This window comes from Moschus berezovskii, chromosome 8 (assembly GCF_049115385.1).
Source record: "Moschus berezovskii isolate FMDL1 chromosome 8, NW_MosBer_1.0, whole genome shotgun sequence".
In the NCBI taxonomy this organism is placed as follows: Eukaryota; Metazoa; Chordata; class Mammalia; order Artiodactyla; family Moschidae; genus Moschus; species Moschus berezovskii.
In genome coordinates, this window is record NC_142467.1 from 67,790,117 (window position 1) to 67,813,889 (window position 23,773).

Below are 23,773 nucleotides of genomic sequence, written 5' to 3' on the forward strand. Positions count from 1 at the left end.
TATGAGAGTTCTTTTTTCTCTGTATCCTCACCAACATTTCTCATTTGTGTTCTTTTGGATGCTAGCCATTCTGACAGATGTGAGATGATACCTCATTGTGGTTTTAATTTGCATTGTTGAGAATGTTATCAATAGCTGTGGGTTTGTCATATATCGCCTTTATTATCCTGTGAGGTATGTTCTTCTGTACTTCTATACCCACTATCTAGGGAGTTTTTTAAAAAGTTTATTTATCTTCGGTTATACTGGATCTTCATTGCTGTGCAGGCTTTTCTCTACTTTGAGTGAGCAAGGGCTACTCCCTAGTTGTGGTGTGCATGTTTCTCATTGTGGTGGCTTCTCCTGTTGTGGAGCACGATCTCTAGGGCACTGAGCTTCATTAGTTGCAGCTTGTGGGCTCAGCAGTTTGGCTCCCAGGAGCTATAGCACAGGCACTCAGGCTTAGTGGCTCTGCGGTATGAGAGATCTTCCCAGAAAGTGAAAGTCACTCAGTCGTGGATGACTCTCTGTGGATCCCACGGACTATACGGTCCATGGAATTCTCCAGGCTGGGATACTGGAGTGGGTAGCTGTTCCCTTCTCCAGGGGATCTTCCCAGACCAGGGATCGAACCCAAGTCTCCTGCATTGGAGGCAGATTTTTTACCATCTGAGCCACCAGGAAGTCAACTATAAGTAAGCATATATTCCCTCCCTCTTGAGCCTCCCTTCCACCCCATCCCACCCATCTAGGTCATCATGGAGCACCGAGCTGAATCCCCTGTGCTATATGGCTGCTTCCCACTAGCTGTATTTACACATGGTAGTGTATATATGTGGGTGCTACTCTCTCAATATGTCCCGCCTTCTTCCCCCACTGTGTCCACGAGTCTGAGAAACTTGGAGACTTTTAAACTACAATTTTACTTATTCAATAAATATTTACTGGGCATACCCTACATGTCAGGGACTTCCAGATGCTGATATGAGTGGTAAATAAGATAATCATGGCGCTTGATCTCATAGAGTGTCTATTATATGGGAAAGGGACAGACAATAAACAATTAAACAATACAAGTAGAGATATACAGGAACTTCTAGGCAGAACAAATGGATGTGAGAAGACACTTACGTTCCAAGAACAGAAAGAACTGGGTGTGATTGGCAAGTGGGAAAGGAAAAAGAATGGGTAGAAGACAAGTGGAGTGGGAGGAGATGAGACTGAAGAAGCAGACAGACCAGATGATACAAGACCTTGTTGACCAGTGCAAGGGGATTGGACTTATATGTCTGGTTCAATAGGAAGCCCTTGAGAGTGTTTAATTGGGGGCCTGAAAGGGTTAGATTCATTGTTTTTTAAAGATCATATCAGTATTCTATGTAGAGCTGTTTGACAGAGATGAGTCTGAAGCAGGGAGAACTTTGGGTTTTAGGGGGCTATTGTCATGGTCTAGGTGAGAGATGATGCTGACTTGGAATATGGCAGTGGAGATGGGCATGCAAAGACATGAAGAAACTTGGAATTTACTTTTGTGACCTCCATTTGTTACTTGGCCTATCTCTCTGAGCTTGTAGGATGGCAGTCTTCTACTAAGAGAAGAAACTTAGGTTCTTATGGTGAAATGAGGAGGTAAAACTTATCCTATTCCTTGGCTTCATATTCCCATCCATGTGAGCTGCCTCTTAATTATTTTTTCATTGTTCTGTTTGTTTTCTTCTTGCATTGTTTCTTGAGTTTTGTTTCTGTTTGTTCGGGTTTTGCCTTTCACATTGGAGGCTTTTCTCAAATGTCTTTTGTCCATTTGTAAATATAAGACTCTAGAAAGCTGTTGGAAGCTCTGCATGGGAGGGTGAGATGTGTTAATTTATGGGCTCTTTAGTTTGAGGCCCTCTGTTTCTTTAAGTTTTTGTGCAAAAAATTATCCATCCTTCTGGTGGGAGGAAGATGGGTCAAAGATGTATCCTTAGCTGCTGGTAGTCTTAGAGCCAAGCATGAAAAGGACTGTAAATTTTTACCTAATCCCTTTTTATTACAACACTGACTGCATCTCTTCACCCAACCTCCACAATGCCTCTTTGTTTTAACTCTTCTGTTTGGAACTGTTTTGATTCAACTCTTACATAAAGTCAGGGCTTCCCTCATAACTCAGTTGGCAAAAATCCGCCTGAAATGCAGGAGACCCCAGTTCGATTCCTGGGTCAGGAAGATCCCCTGGAGAAGGGATAGGCTACCCACTCCAGTATTCTTGGGCTTCCCTTGTAGCTCAGATGGTAAAGAGCACGCCTGCAATGCAGGAGACCTGGGTTTGATCCCTGGGTTGGGAAGATTCCCTAGAGAAGGGAAAGGCTACCTACTCCAATATTCTGACCTAGAGAATTCCATGGACTGCATAGTCCATGGGGTCGCAAAGAGTCAGACACAACTGAGTGACTTTCACTTACATAAAGTCAACTCCTAGTCTCCTGCTGAGTTGGAGGAGAAGTGGTCCTCTCTCTGCTTGGAATGGGGAGAATACACTGGGTCCAACTGTTCCATCTACAGATTTGGGCAATATCCACTTAGTTGTAGCTGGTACTGCTGCCTTCCATGGCATGTGGCATCATTTCCTGAGGTTCCCAGGATTCTGTTCAGTGTCTCACCTAGCTTCTCACTGACATCGCCACTCCCCACAGGTTTAAATTTCCTTTTTAATTAGCTCTATTCACTCTTCTAAAACTTTGTTCACACATCTGCTGTGCTCTCTTCACCTGATCTTTGCCCTATGGGTATATTTAATAATCACTTCTAATAATTAAAAAAAAGGCAGAGGAACAAGATATGCCAAAATTCACTGGATCATCAAAAAAGCAAGAGAGTTCCAGAAAAACTGGAACTCTGCTTTATTGACTATGCCAAAGCCTTTGACTGTGTGGATCACAATAAACTGTGGGAAAATTCTGAAAGAGATGGGAATACCAGACCACCTGACTTGCCTCTTGAGAAACCTGTATGCAGGTCAGGAAGCAACAGTTAGAACCGGACATGGAACAACAGACTGGTTCCAAATAGAAAAAAGAGTACATCAAGGCTGTATATTGTCACCCTGCTTATTTAACTTATATGCAGAGTACATCATGAGAAACCCTGGGCTGGATGAAGCACAAGCTGGAATCAAGATTGCTGGGAGAAATATCAATAACCTCAGATATGCAGATGACACCACCCTTATGGCAGAAAGTGAAGAAGAACTAAAGAGCCTCTTGATGAAAGTGAAAGAAGAGAGTGAAAAAGTTGATTTAAAGCTCAATATTCAGAAAACTAAGATCATGGCATCTGGTCCCATCACTTCATGGCAAATAGGTGGGGAAACAGTGGAAACAGTGACAGACTTTATTTTGGGGGGTTCCAAAATTACTGCGGATGGTGATTGCAGCCATGAAATTAAAAGACGCTTACTCCTTGGAAGAAAAGTTATGACCAACCTAGACAGCATATTAAAAATCAGAGACATTACTTTGTCAACAAAGTCCATCTAGTCAAGGCTATAGTTTTTCTAGTAGTCATGTATGGATGTGAGAGTTGGACTATAAAGAAGGCTAAGCACAGAAGAATTGATGCTTTTGAACTGTGGTGTTGGAGAAGACTCTTGAGAGTCACTTGGACTGCAAGGAGATCCAACCAGTCCCTCCTAAAGGATATCAACCCCATGTGTTCATTGGAAGAACTGATGTTGAAGCTGAAACTCCAATATTTTGGCCACCTGATGCGAAGAGCTGACTCATTTGAAAAGATTGAAGGCAGGAGGAGAAGGGGACGACAGAGGATGAGATGGTTAGATGGCATCACTGACTCAATGGACATGAATTTGGGTAAACTCCAGGAGTTTGTGATGGACAGGGAGGCCTGGCACGCTGCAGTTCATGGGGTCTGAGTCGGAGCGACTGAGCACGACTCAGTACGACTGAGCGACTGTACTGAACTGAATGTCAGTGGGAGGAACTAGAAACAAGTTTGTGTCCTCAGCTCTTCAAATCAAAAGGGTAGATCTTTAAGCAGCATATAAAGTCCTTGTACAAGCCTCTGCTTAGAGAAAGTAAGAAAGCCTATTGCGAATTCCCTTTGTGATCTGAAAATAACTTTAGCACCACAGTCTCTTCCTCATGTGATTTCACTCCAACCTACACCTTGATATTGTCCCCTGCCAAGGTAGAGTTCCTGACACATATAAAGTGCACATGTTATACAATTGGCCCTCAGTATGGACTGGGCTTTGCACCTGGATTCAACGAACCTCAGGGTGTGCAAACTGCAGGTAGGTAGGGCTGACTATACTACTCTGCTTGATATAAGGGACTTGAACAATGTGGATTTTTATATCCACAGGAGATCCTGGAATCAGTCCCCTCAATACTGAAGGGCAATAATATATTTATCACTTAATCTGATACAGCTCCCTCCTGCCAGCTCTTTTGAATAATGACACTCAAATGTGCTTCTTTCCCACTATGGAACTGCCCAAGCCTTGTAGAATCACTGTTGGTAAAAATGAAGTCACAGTTCTCACTGGTGAGAACAGTGACAACAGTTTGAGGAGAGAGGCACACATTGCCTCTCTCTTTACACACGTGAAGCTTGCATTAATTTTCTGTAGCTACCTTTGGAGTATAGTTCTCAGGGGCAGTCTAATTATCTGCCCCATACAAATGAGAGGAACTGATAGAACTCTGTCCACCGTAAAGACCTTGGACCTAATTCTGCCAAAGTTCTCTTTCTTTGAGAAAACTGCACATGTGAGGCTGACAACTACCATACAGATACACATACACTGTCAGGATTGGAGTATGCCTTCACTTAATAAGTCCTGACAATAAGTTTTCTGATTATAATTCAAGTCAGACAACATTTGTTAACAGGAAGCACTAGGCTATATACTCTTGATCAGACTCCTTTTGTATTACTACTAAAGACTTATTTTAATAATTAGTAGACTTTAATTCATCCTCAATAGTTTAATTTTTTTTAATTTTATTATTGTTTACTCATTTACTTAACTGCATCAGTTCTTAGTTGCAGTATGCGGGATCTTTCATTGTGGCACACGGAGCCTCCAGTTGTGGCACGTAGACTCAGTTGCTCTGTGGCATGTGGAATCTTAGTTTCCTACCCAGGCATCAAACTGGCATCCCCTGCATTGCAAGGCAGATTCTTAACCACTGGACCACCAGGGAAGTCCCCTCAATAGTAACTTCAAAGTCATGTGACCTCCATGCATGTGAACATTGAGATTTGTGGCCCACAGATAAGCCTGAGATCTCCTGGTACAGCTTTTAGGTGCTCTGAGACAGTGGGTAAATTAGTGCAAGAATACATGCGTTTTCTTTTTGGGTTTAGACACACACTTAAAATATCAGAGTGATTATAACCCTCAGAGACCATTTGTTGCTTATGTATGAAGATCTTGGGCAAGAATGGACCAATGTCAGCAACTATTGTTAACTCTATGAATATATGCATCTGTAATACATACACATACAGAGAGAAAAGTTCACATACCATAAAATTCACCACTCCACATCATACACTTTAGTGATTTTTAGTATACTCACAAGGTGGCGCAACTATCGCTGATCTCTAATTCCAGAACATTTCCATAGTTTCAAAACAGAAGTTCTTACCAAATAATACTCCCCATACCCACACCTTGCAGCCTCTAGCAGTCACCAATCTGTTTTCTGTCTCTATGGATTTTCCTCTTCTAGACATTTCATTTAAGTAGAATCATACAATACATGGTCTTTTGTATGGTTTCTTCTTCTTAGCAGAATGTTTTCAAGATTTATGATTGTTGTAACAAGCATCAGTACTTAATTTCTTACTATGCCATGTTATAGATAAACAGCATTTTGTTTATCCATTCCTCTATTGATGACCATTTGGGTTGTTTCTAGCTACTGGCTATTATGAATAATGCTGCTATAAACAGCTACATGTTCAGATATGTCTTTTTGCATGCAATATATGTTTTAAATTCTCTTGGCAAAGGTCCATCTAGTCAAGGCTATGGTTTTTCTAGTAGTCATGTATGGATGTGAGAATTGGACTATAAAAAAGGCTGAGTGCTGAAGAATTGATGCTTTTGAACTGTGGTGTTGGAGAAGACTCTTGAGAGTCCCTTGGACTGCACAGAGATCCAACCAGTTCATTAAAGGAAATCAGTCCTGGATGTTCACTGGAGGGACTGATGTTGAAGCTGAAACTGCAATACTTCAGCTAACTGATGCGGAGAGCTGACTCATTTGAAAAGACCCTGATTCTGGGAAAGATTGAAGGCAGAAGGAGAAGCGGCTGACAGAGGATGAGATGGTTGGATGGCATCACCAACACAATGGACAGGGGTTTGGGTGGACTCCAGAAGTTGGTGATGGACAGGGAGGCCTGGCGTGCTGCGGTTCATGGGGTCGCAAAGAGTCGGACAAGACTGAGCGACTGAACTGAACTGATATACTAAGAGTGGAATTTCTGGCTCATATGGTAATTACGTTTAATTGTTTGATGAACTGACAAATTGTTTCCAAAGCAGCTGTACCATTTTACATTCCCAACAGCAGTGCAGGAATATTCTGACTTATCTACATCCTTGCCAATACTTAATGTCTGTCTTTTTGATTATAGCCATTCCCATGGATGTAAGGTGGTACCTTGTAGTTTTGATTTGCATTTGATGTTGAGCATCTGTTCATGTGTTTATTGGCTATTTGTATATCTTCATGGGAGATATGTCTTTTTTAATACTTTGTAAACTAAAAAATTGGATTCTTTGTCTTTTTATTGTTGAATTGTAAGCTGTTAAGCATGCTAAGGTAAATCTAATTTAGATAAAGCACTCACTGTTCCAGGAAGACCAGCAGGTTGCAGTTTGGCTTCATTTTTAATACTTTTCAGGCACTTGCTGCATTTTTCAAAAAGAACCACTGTTCACTAGACTGTATGTGAACTAGGACCTATTGCCATCACTAAAAAGATGCTACTCTGCTTCCAAAACCACTGCAGAGGATTGGAAAAAAGATGCTACTCTGCTTCCAAAACCACTGCAGAGGATTGGAAAAAAGATGCTACTCTACTTCCAAAACCACTGCAGAGGATTGGAAAAAAGATGCTACTCTACTTCTAAAACCACTGCAGAGGATTGGAAAAAAGATACTACTCTACTTCCAAAGACCACTGCAGAGGATTGGAAAAAAGATACTACTCTGCTTCTAAAACCACTGCAGAGGACTGGAAAAAAGATACTACTCTACTTCTAAAAACCACTGCAGAGGATTGGAAAGCCCAAATGAACTCAGAGATCCTTCGTTCCACCCACAGCAGCGGCTTCCAGACCTCTATCTGCTGTGCCCAAATGAGTGACAGAAGCAGTGTGCTCTGAAAAGAACATAGCTCCTTCAGTTCAGTTCAGTTCAGTCGCTCAGTCATGTAAATGACATCTTTTTGTTAAAACCACCAACAGGAAAAAGTGAAACAAGCATTGTAGGTAAACTTTAAAGTGTGTACACGCAGGCTAATCGCTGAGTCCTGGGGACCAAGGTCATCCTGAGGATGTTGCTACCAGCTGTGAATTCAGAAAATGGAGGAATGACCCAGCTGTTCACCTGAGTGTCTCACTTGCATTCATTGAACAATCACTGATGATAGTTCTGAGCCTAGTACTTCCAGGCTCAGCCTAGTACTTCCAGGCTCAGCCTGGTACTTCCTTTTCTTCAAGAGTTCACAATCTATCTTATGGGACAGACACACAAGTAAATGAGAATGTGTGTATATTCTACAATGTAATGTTAGGTGCAGCAGGGAACAATGAACTCTCCCTAGAGATAGCAAGGATGTTTCCCCGAGGAGGCAGTTCTTAGCTCAGGGGTTGGATAATTCAGCATCATGATGGGTCCTTCCTAAGGACATTTGCTAGTAGGAGAGGGAAGAAAAAAAGAAACTTCAGCATGTGCCCAACCCTCCCTGGGGAAGAGGACAGCTATGAGATGGAAGCCTATGCTTCTAGGTCTCCAGCAGGCAGGCCCACCTTGGCCTGACATTTGCTTAGTCTTTTGGTCCATGCTAAAAAAAAAAAAAAGAACAGGTAGAATCTGGGCCACCCTCTTTAGTGCAAGAATAGGAAAAAGGAACCAATCTCCAAACTTTCTTGTCTTTGATTTTATGTTTATCAAAGGAAATCTTGTTTTCATTTTCATAGCAAATGTTTGTGACTTTGAACCAGGAACTTGCCTGCCTTGTATTTCTCCTGTGCTGCTTTATCTTGTTTCCTGAGTTGCCAGTTTTGAGCTTGTTTAAGCCTTGTTAGAGGATCTCCAGCCACATCAAAGTGCAGGGACCACATCCCCTTAGCCCCAGGGCAGCTGTGGGAGAGCTTTTGCCTAGTGGTTGCTTCTTCCACGGATAGAAGAATAACTCTGAACACCCAAATCTGGCCAGATTTTCCTCCAGCCTAACTTTGGCACCCCAGTATTAAAAGGTGTCTTGGCTCTATTTCCGAAATTTCTTAGATTCAGGCAGCAGCAGCCAGCTCCAACAACTCCAAAAAGGAATGCATCGGAAGGACTTGTGGCCCACAGAATTGACTAAAAGGCAAGGAGGACCAGGCAGTGAAAATAGACAGGAGCCAAAGGAGGCTGGACAGCAAGAGCAGGAGACAGGTTAGGACCACCACCACATCACACCACCCAACTCCTAGTGGTTTCTCACCTCTCTGCACATCTCCATGTCACCCACATGAGAGTCCCAGTCCCTAGCAGGAGCATCACATTGGTCAAGCCCAGGTCTCAAGGTTTGCACTGTGGCAAGCTGTCTTGCAAAATGGGAGAAGGGGCTCCCTCTCCCCAAGACCTACACAATATGGGTTCCCCTAGGAAGGAAGTGTTCAGATATCCACCACAGCCCTGTTTGAGGGAGTAGTAAGCAAAGCTTAGGAGGGGAGCAACACTAATGGGAGACCTCTGGTGTATAAACCAGTTTTCAGAGATCAAATTGAGGCTGGGATTTGGTAAGGCTTGTCTTCCCTACAGGAGAAACTGAGGTGAGGAATAATGATGATAACTAACGGCCTCCTGTGAGCCCGTGCTGAGTAGATTTGATGAAACCGCATTTCATCCTTACCTGGCAAACATGTCGTCGTATCCATTTTATAGATGAGGAAATGAATTGTTCAGGAAGGTTGGGCTATCTCCAGGGTCAGACTGGCACTCACTGAGGTCTACCAGGCTGTGGACTCACGCTTGCTCTCTCACTGATGGTTTTTGTATACCCAGGATACAGTGAAGTGGAGGATAGTTCTCTGTCCTTCTTATTTATTTTTTAAATTGTGGTATTTTATTTTTGTTTGTTTGTAGCACAGCAGCAGACTAGCAGGCAGCATGATCTTGTGGGAAGACCTTGTGGCTGGGGTGTCTGCAGAACTGATTTCTAGGCTGTCATCCACCCTGAAGTAGTTAAATATAAGTGTAGGCACTTGCATCTCTACACAAACCAGGCAGGGCTTCAGAGAATGTTCCACTTACTGGAGCTATGTTGGAGAATTTTGTTGTCCTTTTTTTAAACTTCTCTTAACGCTTCCCTTGGAGTACAAAAATCTGCCAACTAAACTGTGTGTGTGTGTGTGCGCGCGCGCTGTCACATTCACTCCTGGCAGGGTCCCAAAAACTCATGCACCATGATAGATGCCAGATATACACACCCTCAGGTTTTAGAACAAAGTCTCCTCCATGTGAGTAACTGACCAGACACATCAGTTAAGATCAGCAAGAGTTTCTTGGTGAATGTTAAGGACATGCATTATCTGCTTCCAGATCTAATGACTAGAATCCATTCTATGTGCACATGGCATGCTCTAACCCAATCCTGTACCAAGGCTTCCGTGTGCAGCCCGAGGCCCAAAACTCTAGGGTTGGAACATCCTCTCATTGAAAATGCTTATCAGATGACTCCTGATGATGCCAGAGACTTGGCAGATTTAGCTCAATTAGAAGGTACTTTTAGGAGAGGGGCCTTTGTAGACCATTTCACCCCTTTGTTAGGACCTGAACACAGGGCCACTTCTGGACCTGAGCCTGCTTTTGCCCTCCCTAGGGATGCTATTGGGCATCTGGTTCGGAGTCTTGAGTTAATTTCTATTCTTGGGGACCAAAATGACATGTAAGAGACATTTTCTCATCTAGATCCTGGGAGGCCAGCAAAGCAAAGTGGAAAAGCTCATGTGACCACCACTTATCTGTCTTGGGTCCATTGGAGTTGGTAGAAGAGAAGAGAGACCTGTATCCAGCTATCTCCTTTAATCTCTCTTGGCCAGGGATGTGTGGGTAACAATGAGGGCAGATGAGAAGGATGGAATGGTCCCATGTCTGGGGTTTGTAAACCAGGCTAGAGGAGTTAACAAAAGCTGAGTTATTATGGCCAAAGCAAACAGAGGCTGAGGAGTCACCCAGCGTCTGTAGGGAAAAGGTGATATACGTGTACTCAGTAGGAATGTGACAGACCAGCATTCTTTCCCAGGAACTGCTGATTTGAAAGGAAACTTTGATTCAATCGCTGGGACAACCAGTCCCTACCCAGCCTCGCCCAAAGGCCTTCCTGCCAGACACCCTCATATGGTGGCGGTGATGGCTGGGGGGAGGCCTCCATTCTTCCCGAATTTTTCTTGTGGCTGACTTCCTATAAAGCCCTATCTTTGGACAAGTGTGGTGAATTCAGTACATAATTAAAAAGCAAACAAACCTGCTCTAAGGGAACACTTACAATTTAAGTAGACACTTGTGTAAAAACAATGATTCATGCTTTGTTGGATTTCCAGAAATAGACAACATAATTCATTGAAGGATTTCTGGCCTTTAGTGAATTTGAACCAATATATGATGGTCTCTGAATTATTAAAATAGCTCTGTAGTTGCTAGCTACAAGAAAGAAACTTTTTTTTTGCCTTAATCATGGGTTATAAATTCACTCCCACCACAAACAAAGTCAGAAGACACAAACTTGGGGAAATATTTGCCACACACACAAAAAAAGTAAATTACCTTGATATATAAAAAGATCTTATAAATCAGTAAGAAAAAGACCAATAATCCAATAGAAACATGGGCAAGGAAAGTTGACAGATCACAGAAGTGAATACGAGTGGCCTTAAAATGTACAAAATGATATGCAATTTTATATATAAAAAATTAAAACATTTTCACCTTTCAGGTTTCAGAGATCAAAAGTCTGATAATGTACTATGTTAGTGAGGATGTGGGAAAATGGGCAGTCATTAATGGGGATACAAGTTGGTACAACCTCTTTGTAAGAAATTTGAGACGACTAACCAAATTTGAAGTTTTACATACCCTGTTACAGTTATCTATTACTGTTTTAACAGAGTATCCCTAAACTTAGTGGCTTACCCATTTACAATTATTTTGCTTGGGTAACTGAGGAAGGGCTAGGTTGGGTGGTTCTTGGCTAATTCACACGGTGTCAGATGTACTCTCCCAGGCCTGGAAAAGTACTGAGATACTGAGGGGTACAAGCATGTCTTTTTATGTAGTAGAAAAACATGATGAATATGTGCATGTGTCCATCTTCTCCATGGCCCCTGCTCCCTAACCACTGCCACTAAGGGAGACTCCAACTTGGCTGCAGTTTCTTCCCCTTCTTCCCCTCTAAGACTTTTTGGGCTTTGGCATTAAAGAGATGCCCTCCAGTCAAAGATCCTGAGGGACACACCTGTAGTTGAAAAAATGGAGTCTATTAGTTGTTACAGTGAGGGGAACCATGAAGCATCTTGGTAAGAGGGCATTAGAAAGGACTTAAAGGATTTAGTGATTTTGGAGAGAGTTAAAGAAGTAGGACTTTTCTCAGTGTTTGAAGCTTCAGGAAGCAAGAGTAATTCTATGATTGGGTACCTTAAAAATGTTATTAGAAAGAAGAATGACTAAAGCAAAGCTAAAGTCACAGTTGGTAAGGAAGCAGCAGTCACACTTATTATCCAGGACAGGAGGACATTTGGTCATTTTTTTGACTTGGACAATATTCATGGTTTGTCTGTGTTCAGATATGATTACAGAATGGTCTTGTTTTTATCTTGACCCATCATGGTTACAGAGGGTCTTGTCTGATGTTGATGTCCTATGAAATTGTTTATGTGCAACAGGAGAACTCCATGGCCTTGTCTTTGACTGTCAGATCAACTCCTGTAACACCAAGGTCTAGCTGATAGTCCCAGGCCAACTTCCAGATGTCAGGGGCTGCTTTCTTTTTCGCAGAAGAGAAGAGGCAAGCAGAGAAGTGGGTGGATGGTATTTCTTTTGGGGAATTTAGGCAGAGAGTTTTTATAGTCTATGCAAGAGAAATAAGGGGGAGAAGAAGAGGATTATCAAGAATGACTGCAGATGCTGTGTCCACTTCATAGTTGTGGAGAAATATACTTTTTTTAATATAAATTAGGGAACTTCCCTGATGGCCCAGTAGTTAAGACTCCATGCTCTCAATGCAGGGGGCCTGGGTTCAATCCCTGATTAGGGAACTAGAGCTCACATGCTGCAACTATTAATAAAAAAATCCTGCATGTCACAATGAAGATCAAAGATCGCAACTAAGACTTGGTGCAGCCAAATAAATAAATAAAAATAAATTTTAAAAATATATATACATATATTTTAAAATATATGGATTGTAGCCCTCCAGGCTCCTCTGTCTATGGGATTTCTCAGGCAAGAATACTGGAGTGGGTTGCCATTTCCTCCTCCAGGGGATCTTCCTGACCCAGAGATCAAACCCATGTCACCTGCATCTCCTGCATTACAGGCAGATTCTTTACTGTCTGAGCTACCAGGGACTTGTAGTTTCATATATTTGTGTGTGTGTATATATATATATATATAAATTAAAATCTTGAACATTTTTGAACTGACTTTTGGTTGCTGGGTTTTGTTTCCTCTACTGTGATACTGGTCTGAGACCAACCATGTGGATCAGAGTTGGTGTTAAGAGGGCAGGTGTTCAAAACCAAGAAGTTCTGAGCCATCGTCTGAGTCCAGAGCTCCAGCTCCTGGGTGCCTGGATCAGGATAGCATTTGAAGAAAAATTAGTGCCAGGAGTGTCCCAATCAGAAGCCAGGCTCAGGTGCCTGCTGCCTCCATCCCCAAGAAGACCCAAGCAGACCAAGTTCCCCAGGCTCTTATTCCCCCTGAGTTCCGGCTTTTGGTTATTATCACCAACAAACCTTGTCAGCCAAGAATGCCAAGATATGGGGATATGGTCTTTGACCCCCAGGCATGCTGATTCTGTGGGACAGTGAGGGAAACCACAGCAATAACAGAAAGACCAAGCGCTGACTGGGTTCAGCAAAAAGGCCCCCAGCCCCTTCCAGGGATGGAGCGTTTCTTGGTAGAGCCCCTATACACAGGATACAGGTTTGGAAAGTGGGGGCAGGGAAGGCTGAGGACAGAGCAGTGACCAGTGTACAGTGGCTGATGAATTCAGATCATTCTTTGGAGCCTTGAGATCCCCGAAGGTGAAAAGAGCCAGATTCTATGGCTGGAGTAAACCCTATCCAGGCCACAGGGGACAGGCATAGTCCAGCACCTTAAAATGCTAAGCACCACTGAGAAGACCCGGATTGAATACACAGTCAGCAGCGCCCCAGCTTCCCTTCCCCCATTTCAGGTGGCCGGCCAGAGGGCCCAGACTATGCGAGATATGAGAGAAATGTAAAGGGGCAAAGAGGGGAGAAAAGAGCCCATAGTGGGAATCAGAGAGCTGCAAGAGTTCTGGAAATGGAAGTTCTGGAGGGAGAGTTGGTCAAGGGAGGTATGCATTAGCATCCGCACTGTACTCAGAGCTGGACAGGGACAGTGGCGGGTCTGTTCACTTAGCCAAACTGGAATGAGGTGGCCGTCTGGAGCTTTGGGACCTGGCCTGGGCTTCACCACTGATGGGGTGGTTTGAATCCGTGGGACTCCGGCAGAGCACTGCAGGCCGTGAGAACACACCAGGTGGAGGCGGGTGGGCGAGCACCCTGGGAGCCCTATCCCTACTTTCCCGCTTCTCCAGCCGGAGCAAGAGGCCTGTGCCCGGCGGGGTAACGAGCGTCCAACCCCGACCGGTGTCTAAGCCTAAGCGGACACTAGGAAGGGGCGGTCGGCTGCCGGGGCAGCGCGGCTGCTCGGCGCTCCCGCCCCCGGGAGTCGGATTTGGCGCCTCCCCCGCGGCGGCGGGAGCCCGGAGGTGGGATCGGGAGCCAGAGCCCAGGGCTCTGATGTCACCGCGCGGCCGCAGTCCAGGAGCGCGTCTCGGGTTGGAGCTCAGGTACGCGGCGAGGCCGGGGGCCAGGCGGCGGAATCGCTGTTCCCCGGGGCGGTAGGGCGAGCCCCGCGGCTAGGTGCGGGTGGGAGTGGCTGAGCCGATGCGGAGCAGCCCGCGCGTCGTTGGGTCTGGAGGTGTTGGGCTCCACACCACGTCGGGTCTGCGAGAGTCGGGTCGGGCTCCTGCGCCCCTGTCCCCGCCTCCGGCAGAGCGGTGGTGGGCGCAGAGCCGGTAGCGGCGGGAGCTGCCGGGGGAGCAGTGGGGTCTCACCGCACCCCCTAGCCACTCCCCGACCCCCGGCACAGGCCCTTCGGCAGCGGAACCGCTAGGAAATCCAGCACCCCTCCATCGCCCCCCTCTCCCGCGTCCAGGACCGCGTGGTCCCCTGCGCGAGTTTTGAGCTCTCCTTCCCCGACGGTGAACCCAAAAGGAAAGGCCGAGAAATGCGCCGGCCGGGGGCCATCCACTCTGCCAGTGTCCGCGAGGCGGCGCTCTCCTGCCGCACCGCGTGACTTTGTCGCCCCCTCTGGCCACCAGGCCTGTGCTTCTTGCCTCCCTGACGCACCTCAGCTCAGCTTGAAGCCCCAGGTATGTGGTCCGACCTCGCCCGCGGCCTCCTTTCCCCATGTGCTCCAGCATCCCTCGTTTCCTGCCCGCGGCAAGGAGCTAGAGACTATGGAGACTCTACGGGTGGGCGGCAGCAGTGGAGAGCAGATGCTTCGCAGGGTGCGTTGTGGGGCGGAGAGGCTTGGAGAATGGGGAGCCGTAGGGGGCTGGGAGAACCATGGAACTTCCCCCAAATGCCTGCTCTTCCAGACGGTGTCAGGAGAGCTGGAATTCAAGACAGGCCCAGGACCCAGAAACTCAGTCTGGATGACATGGAGGCAACCCCCTACAGTGAGCCTACCCCTGAGGAAGACCATCCCAGATATGATTTAATTCCTGATCCTTATTGATCATTTGAGGTTGTCTATCTTTCTGGTCACTTTACCTGGATCTGTTTCTGTTGCCTTTGTGTGGCTTTACTCACTGGAAGAAGTCTTCATCGGTTTCCCAAAGAACCTCTAACTAAAAACCTGGGTCTGTCTGCTTGCCTGGTCCAACCCCTCTGCTGAGGTCCAGACCCACATCTCAACCTACCCAACTGCTCACCAGACTTGCCACAAACACTGCAACGTCCACAGGCCCCAGACCTGGCCTGGAACCCTTGGCCAGTCCGCATCTCAGCTTCATTCCTAACACCAGCACCTCCACCTCCTCAGCTCCTAGCTCTGAACATTGAAATCATCCTTGTCTCCTTTTCCTCTCTTGCTCTTTGATTCAGGTGATGTTTATTGCAAATGATGCCAATACCATATGACCCTAACTAATCTAGCAGTTTTCCAGCAGGAATTCTGTGCTGCTCCCCCTGGGCTGATGGGGCTTGAGAAAGCTTTAGTTCTGACTTACATTCAATGCAGGCATTGGCTCTGCGGCCCAGCCCACAGCTGACATTAGTGCTGATGCTAGGGCTCCTGGGTTGTGGCCACTTCCAACCAAAGGGGCTGGTTGGACTGCAAGAGGCTCCCTGCAGCCAGACAAAAACTCTCTGCTCTTTGGGTTGAGGCCCCAAAACACACTAAAGGAGCTGGACTTTCCTAGTCTATCTTGCATGGGTATCGGGTGCTCAGATTACCACTGAAAAAGCATTCACAACACAAGATCAATAAGAAAATATACAGACATATTTATTATCCATTTGAGCTGTTTTTATTGGGCGAACTCAGAACCCTTTGTCATTCAGTAACTCACAAATAAGAATTTTCAAGGCCTTTTTAAGGAAACATCTTTGTATTTGAACAGTTACCCATGCCTATAGATGCAGTGAAAGTCAACATGGGTAGGCCTGGGTGGCATGAGCCAGGATAAACAGTGCTCCCAAGTTGGGCTCAGAAGGATAGCAGGAGAGGGGGCCAGTGTCTGGATGGCTGGAGGGGTTCCCTAGAGGAGGTGAGTCTTCCCAGGGGCTGCTACTCAGAGTAGCTTCTTTTCTTTCTGAAATACAGAGAGTATAAACTACTTTGCAAAAGTGGTCCCCAAGCCTGAGTGTGAGGACCAGCCTTCAGGGATGACTTTAGTAGGCACAGTGATGCCTCCAGGTGGATGATGTCAAGATGTTCTGGTACCAGATCAGCTGAGAGCCCCTCCTGGGAATGTTGGAAGTACTGCTTCTCCCTTTAAGGAAACATCGTGTCCTCCCACCACTAACCTCTCTACCTGCCCTAGCCAGCAATCTGTAGAGTCTGGGGTCTCAGGGAGTAAAGGGTGATCCTGAGCTCCAAAATGTGTCTAGGAGGCTCACCAAAGTCTGTTTTTTTCAGTTTCCACCCAGCTATGGGCCACCCTCCTCTGCAGTCCCAACCAAGCAGCTCAGGGAAGGCAAACCTGCTTTCTCCCCACCATCCACCCCCACACACAAAAGTCCCTATAGCCCACACTGAACCCTTAGTTCCCAAAACTCAAAGCTACTTTCACCCCTGATCCACGTACAATCGCTCAGCTCCTCCCCTTGCTCCCCCTCCTGGCACTGGGAAGGTATTGATTTCTCGCCATTCCTGTTCCAAGCTATGCTTGCCTGCTCTTTTGGTTCTTAATAACCTGAGTAACCTGGTCAGTGTCCATGAGTGGCAACTATCTCACCCATTCTGTTCCCTTCTTCAAAAAGACTAATAGAGAAGAGTATGTGGAAGCAAAGAAGCCCTCAACCTTCTCCACCAAAGCCACCCCCCATCTAGTTCCTGCAGTGCTGCTCCTTTCCTTGTCATTCAACAAATACCTCACATCATCTACATGCCAGACATTGAGGGTACAGAGATGAGTCAGTGCAGGGCCTGTCCTCAGGAAGTTCATGGGTGGGAATGGGGAGAGGGAATCACAGGCAAACCAACAATCACCATGCAGGGTGTTGAGTGCTATGATGGGGGAAGCTAGGACACTAGAGGGATCCCAAAGGGCCAGGAAACCTCTAAGCTGAGCCCTATAGGAGGAGCAAGAGTGGCACAAAGACGGGGTGAGCCTGTCACTCCTAGACAAAAGGCAGAGTCTCCCAAGCAGGGAACATATTATCCTGGGATCTGACAGTAATTTGAAGAGGCGGGGGTGGGGGGGTTGTTGTTTCCCACAGAGGAGTCTGAGCTTTGTTGGGGGGATGGGGGTGGGGGTGGGGGTAAACTGGCTTTCAGCAGAGTTTGCTTCTAGGAAATTGATTCTGGCTTCAGTAAGCTTGGAGGCAAGCCCAGATTCCAGGCAGGGCTCTCTGCCTCTTACTAGCCTTGTGCCTCTGAGCAAATCATTCCCTGGTTCAGAACCTAACTGTCCTCATCTGTAAAACGCAGGCAACAGTTGTGAGGTTCAAGATAAATATTTATTCAGAGCACCTGGAACATAACTGGCCCAGAGGAAGGCTGTGAAGCTGCCCCTGCCACCTGACCTGGGTCTTTCCTCCCCTCCTTTCTTGGCTCCCCTCTGATCTCAGATCGTTGTTGACCATTGTTTATGAGGGAAAGATCACCCGGAGAAGTTAACAAAGCAGCCAGGAAGCGGCCAGGGTGGGACAGGGTTGGGGAGGGAAGGAGCATGGGTACATTCTCAGTGCTCCAGGAGGTGCCAGGGTAGAGGCTGGGCCAGAAGAGCCCCAGTAGAGAATGGACCAGTCGCCACTTCCTTCCCCTGAGCTAAGGGCCCCAACCTCCCAGAGGTGCTCCCCTGGTCCTCCTGCCTTTGCCATCCCAGACGAGGGAGGTGCGGGATGTTAGGGTCATGGGTCCCGTGGCCAGGGAGGCGATGTGTCAGCATGTCGGTGTTGGAGGGGCCAGCAAGCTGTCCTAACCCATACCTGGAGCGCCTCACCTACCACGCCGCCTATGCTTTTCCAGGCCTCACAGAGCTGGCCAGCCTCCGCCCTCGTGAGCAGCCATGGAGGCCCTGGGTCCCGGAGGTGAGCGCACCTCCCCGGCCTCGTCCACTCGCAGCCTGGACTCGCGGCGGTTGTCCGCGCCCACCGACTCTGCCTACAGCTCTCTCTCCGCCGCCTCTCGCGGTCCTGAGCCTCCTGAGCCGCGCACGCCGTCGCCTTCGCCGGGGACCCAGCAACTCCCCTACCTGGACTGGGACTACGTGCGCGTGGTGTGGGGCGGCCCGGCCCTCGCCGCCGGGCTTCGCACTTCTCCGCAGCCCCGGCCCGCGGCCGCCGCACGCAGTGGGCCTCGTGTCCCCAAAAAGGGGACCCCGGGACCGCTCAGCCGCCAGACCACCCCGCTGCTGTACGCGCTGGCGGCTGAGGCTGAGGCCGCGGCGCGGGCCGCCGAGCCGCCCAGCCCGCCCGCCTCGCGGGCCGCCTACCGCCAGCGACTGCAGGGCGCGCAGCGGCGAGTGCTCCGGGAGACGTCCTTTCAGCGCAAGGAGCTCCGCATGAGCCTGCCCTCCCGCCTGCGGCCCGCGGCCCCCGCGCGGCCCTCCGCCGAGCACCCGCGCTCCGCCTCGCTCAGTCACCCCGGCGGGGAAGTAGAGCCGGCGCGCTCAGGGGCTCCCACCCAGCAGCGGAAGTGGTGCTTCTCAGAGCCAGGGAAACTGGATCGCCTGGGTAGGGGCGCTGGGTTGGCGAGGCAATGCTCGGGAGAGGTCTGCTCCAGCTCTGGCTTCATCGGGCCGGAGCCTCGGGAATGGCAGCAGAGGACGCTGGCGGAGTTTGAAGGTCACCAGGTCAGATGGCTGCCTGCGACCCAGCCCCCAAGCATAGAGGACCCGCAACCCCGGTCCCTGAAGCTTGGCAATGCCTACAGGCCTGCCGCGAGTCGGAGTCGGACCGCTTCCGGGGAAGTCTTGGCCCCCTGGGGAAGTCCAGAAGGTGTCATGCCCATTGTCCAGGTATGGAAGGCAGGTGCTGCCACCTTGGGGTGGGGGAACCTAGAGGACTGAAAACTTGAGCAACATTTCACCCAACTGCTTTGCCTTTCCAGGCTGTTCCCCAAGGAGCAGAAACCCCTAGACCACCGTTGCAGACCAAACTTAACAGGTGAGAGACATGGACCACTCTGGGAACTGAAAGTTGGGGGAGGCAGCTTTCAGGGCTCTTGCTCAAGAAAGACCTCCACACACCCTCAGTTTGGGCCTTATGTCTCAAGGCAGAGTGCAAACCACACCCCCTAAATCCCACCCCCAACACCCCACTGTGTCTCCGGTGCAGAACCAGAATCTTCCTTCCTGGTCACTGTGGTCAGTGTGGGGTCCTTGCCTCCAGGTTCCTGAATCAGAAGGAAGCTGCAGAAGTGTGTCCTGCAGAGGGACCACAGAGCGGTCCCTCTGACTGGGAGCAGAGGGGCTCAGAGAACTGCATTGTGTCTGTTCGGCTCCCATCCCTTCCTGATGATGAAGTTTTTCTGGAAGAAGCTCCACTGGTCAGAGCAAGATCACCTGCAGACTCCCAGACTCCCCTGGGGCTCCCAACCTGGTGAGTTCCCTCAGACTTTCAAGCAGAGTGAGATACACCTTTCTTACACACATCTATAAAATGCTGGAGAGGCAGGGAACTCTCTCTTGAGGAAGGCTGGGGGGGCGGGGCGGGGGGTTGGGATGGCAGAGTGGTTGGCAGGGGGAGGGGAGAGGGGGGCCCTTGGTCAGAGCTTTTTCTGATTTAATGTCTCTTCCCCTTTCAGTGTCCATGTCTCTGACCAGGAGTACGGAGCTGGCTTGAGTCAGAGGACTAACCAAGCTATAATCCCCCCAGAGCAGCCCCTCCATGAGGACCCAGAAACTGCAGGGGTGGATGAGTGTTGGCAGGGGTTAAACGGTTCTGTGAATGTTTCCAGGCCTACATGCTGTAGCCCCCCAGAGACTGCAAATGGTGACATCCTTACATTTGACCCCACTGGAGTGCTGACTACTGTTCCCCCCATAGCTGCAGAGACTGACCTGAAACCTTTCCCAGGTGATACCCTGGGACCTCCAGACAGTGATACCCCAGGGTCCCCTGACCACAGTGCCCTGGCTTGGGGCCCTGGGGAGCCTGGTCCCAGGTCAACATGGCCCAGTCCACGCCTCGAGGAGCTGGTTCAGGAGCTGGCCAGATTGGATCCCTCTCAGAGTGACACCTTCACCTCCTATCCCAGCCCAGAGCCATCCCTGGGCCTGCTAGACGGACTGATTCCTTTAGCTGAGGTCTGGGCTGCAATGAGACCAGCCTGTAGGGAGGCTGGAGAGGAGGCTGCTGGTAATTCTGAGCCAGGGTGAGTGAGGGGCATCAGGGACTCAGAGGACTTTAAGCCCCTGCTCTCTGGGGCAGGACAACCCAAGGAGCTCTGGTTTTGTCCCCAGGTCCTATCTACTTAACTCCACCCAGCTCCTGCCAACTTCTCAGGAGGAGACAAGGCCTGAAAACCTTACCACCCACGTTGTGTCTGACCAACCATGTGACCAGGGTGCACCAAAGCCAAATAACAGCATCCAAGCCAAGAAAGTGAGTGTGGAAAGGGCCATTGGTGGCTGAGTGGGGCCAGAACCCAGAGTCTGGTCTGAGGAGTCAGGGGCCTGGCTCCAGACTTAAGTGCCTATGCACTCCCGGCAGGCAGAGCTGGCGGACCTCCTCCAAAAGATGCTAAGGGACCTTCAGGCCGAGCAGAAGCAGCTGCAGGGAGTGGCCCAGGCTTGGGCCAGGCGCGGAGCTGCTCTGGAGGCCGCTGTCGGCCAGGCCTGTGCACCCCACGAGCTGGAGCGGTTCAGCCGGTTCATGGCCGACCTAGAGCGCGTGCTTGGCCTCCTGCTGTTGCTGGGCAGTCGCCTGGCCCGCGTGCACCGCGCCCTGGCCAGGGCAGGTGCAGAAAGCGACCCTGAAGAGCAGGTAATGGTTCGGGCTGAGGGGGGCGGGGAGACGGGAAGGGCGGTGAGGGGCCTGCATCGGGCCTGGCTTACAGCGCCCTCACCCTGCATCTCCAGGCCTCTCTGCTGCAGCGACTGGGGCTCCTGCAGCGGCAGGAGGAAGACGCTAAGGAGCTGAAGCAGCACGTAGCGCGGCGGGAACGGGCCCTACGCGAGCTGCTGGCGCGCGCACTGCCCGCAGAGGAGCTGAGCGCCTACCGCACCCTGTTGGCCGGCAAGGCCGCAGTCCTGGCCCAGCAGCGCAGCTTGGAGGAGCGGGTCCGCCTTATTCAGGACCAACTGGACGCAGTCAGGAACGACCTTGGCCGTCATCCCTCGCCTCCCAGGCCGGCCTTCCCCTCAGGGACCCATCCTCCGGATAAACTGCCCTTCCCCCCTCCCCTCATCTAGTTACAGGCAGTGAGGGTGGGGAGCATTGCCCTTGCCTCTCACCCACATAATTCCGGATGACGCTGGTTTATTCGGTGCTTTTCCCTTGGGGTGGGGAAGACCCAGGCCCGGCTTTGCCAGGGTACTTCTTCCAACGGTTCTCATGTGGTCTTTCCCACGTTTTATGGATTATCTGGTAGTTAACTGAGAAATTTAAAATCTGCAGTATTCTCTTCTGTGATGAGAGTTTCGGTAAGGGTTGGTTGGAGGGAGATGAGACAAGTCAGAGAAGCACTTCAACTTAAGATTCAAAATGGCCATTTCTTTTCCCTCTCAATAAAAAAAATTGATGAGAAGTAATACCTGGAGTCTGGCTTGGAGGCAGGGTCTTGTTTGCAAATTTCAGACACCTCCCTGACTAGAGCAGAATTGCTGTTTGTCAGAGGACATCAGTCAGGTCTGGAGATTCCTAGGAAGACTGAAGAAACAGGCTTGAAAACAAGAGGGGCCAGGCAGATGCTGTCACCAGTAGTCCCTCACTCTTCTGGTCACTGCATTTTTACCACAAAACTCTAGACCTGATTGGCTGAGTTCAGGTCTCTTTTGCTGGTTTTTATCCAAGCCCCTAACCTCAGTGGTATAGTGGAAGTGGGTAGGGCTGCCTCCCTTCAAGAGTCAAGGCACAGGGAACTTCCCCAAATGGAAAATGGATTCAGATGCTTTGCCTAAAAACCCTGATAAGTGTCAAATACACTTGGACACTTGGGGAAATTCATTCTGAGGCCCAGAAAGAACTGTCTTCCTCATCCAGTTGTGTTATCAAAACTGAATTTGTCCACCTCTCCTTTGGAAGACCCTATGGGGTCAACCAGGCTTGAGGAGGGCAGCTGGGAGGATGGGAGCTGAATGGGGATGAGTCATGGGGCATCTGGAGACCTATTATGCTCGGGGGCTTATGACCTGGAGATGCCAATTTGGGGTTGGGCTGGAGCTGGGAGTGGGGGGGTTAAGGGCGAGAGTGAAATGAAACAAATGACACACCCACACCCTCTGCATGTCATCCCTGTGTACATAGAATCAATGTTCTCCAATATACATGTGAAAATCTGCCTTAGTATTTGGAGCTGCAAAGGCTGGGGACCAGAACATTGTTCATGCAAATACTGAGTGTATTTTTGTAAGCCGGGCACCTTAATAATAATGGTATCTAAAGCCAACTGACCTCTAAGTGAGAAATCTCTGCTTCTGAGCTCGTTTTCTGATGCATATTGTCACTAAGTACAACTGGTTGGGAATTTTAAACGGTTGTATTCATATTAAAAGCATTAGTTATAACAGTCGTGCTATTGAGCACAGAATAATGCTCACATTGTGCCTTTTTATAAAAAACATATGGGGCTCCTGCTGAGGCGGTTGCAGGTTCTAACATTCTGCTTTGCTTCTCCCCTTTGAACGCTGTGGGCGGGGCCTCCGCTCCAAGGTCCTCTGCCCCGCCGGGCAGCTGGCTGCCAGACGCCTTCTGGAGGGATCTACTTATTTCTGCCTTTTGCCCTGTACAGTGCTCATTGCTTTCTCCTATTGTGATATTCTTCCCACTCCAGTATTCTTGCCTAAAAAATCCTATGGACAGAGGAGCTTGGCCGCTACAGTCCATGGGATCGCAGAGTGGACGCGACTCAGCGCGCATTGTGATATTCTTAGAAATACACTTAACCTCGTCCATTAGGCCAGTGGAAATTGTATATTTCAGACAAAACACTCCCAGCCTTGAATGGGCATGGGAAGCAGCGTCTGCCCTTGTCCGGTTAAACTGCACTTTGGTTCTTGGCTGGTTTATGCCGTGGGGAAATATGAGGCTGCTGTACTTCTCTCTACCAGATCGAGAGCGCCCACCAAAGTGGGGCCCCAACTGAGCATGTCCTTCCATTTGTCTCCTTCTCCTTCCTGCCCCAGTTTATCTTTCTTCCACAGCCCGTTGCTCCTTCAGAGGACGAGAACGGTCTCAGCGTACCACAGGCTAAGACGGGGGTGGAGGGTAGGCAGTGAATACGAGAAGCCGGGTGAATTCCACTCTCCTGGACGCTGCCAGCAGATGGCGCTGTTCTTTTTATGACACTTCACCACCTCTCCAGCTACCAGGTCTTCCGGGCTAGCCCCAGGGACGCTGCCTTGTCCTGAGCAGGGTCCCTGT

General features: G+C 48.9%; 1 protein-coding gene across 6 annotated transcripts; it reads left to right on the top strand.

Annotated features, from left to right (window-relative positions):
• Positions 1–14,162: 14,162 nt before the first annotated feature.
• On the top strand, positions 14,163–22,919 carry SHROOM1 (shroom family member 1). 6 transcript variants are annotated; one of them, XM_088838665.1, is made up of 10 exons: positions 14,163–14,304; positions 14,839–14,889; positions 15,118–15,266; positions 18,216–19,206; positions 19,299–19,354; positions 19,580–19,789; positions 19,995–20,564; positions 20,653–20,794; positions 20,903–21,175; positions 21,271–22,919. In XM_088838665.1, the coding sequence occupies exons 4-10, from the start codon at positions 18,256–18,258 to the stop codon at positions 21,601–21,603; spliced, it is 2,535 nt and encodes an 844-aa protein (XP_088694791.1). In that variant the 5' UTR covers positions 14,163–14,304; positions 14,839–14,889; positions 15,118–15,266; positions 18,216–18,255; the 3' UTR covers positions 21,604–22,919. The 6 variants fall into 6 exon arrangements, with proteins under 6 accessions (XP_088694791.1, XP_088694787.1, XP_088694788.1 ...); XM_088838661.1 differs by lacking the exon at positions 15,118–15,266 and having other exon boundaries at positions 14,607–14,889; XM_088838662.1 differs by lacking the exon at positions 15,118–15,266 and having other exon boundaries at positions 14,673–14,889.
• Positions 22,920–23,773: the final 854 nt, after the last annotated feature.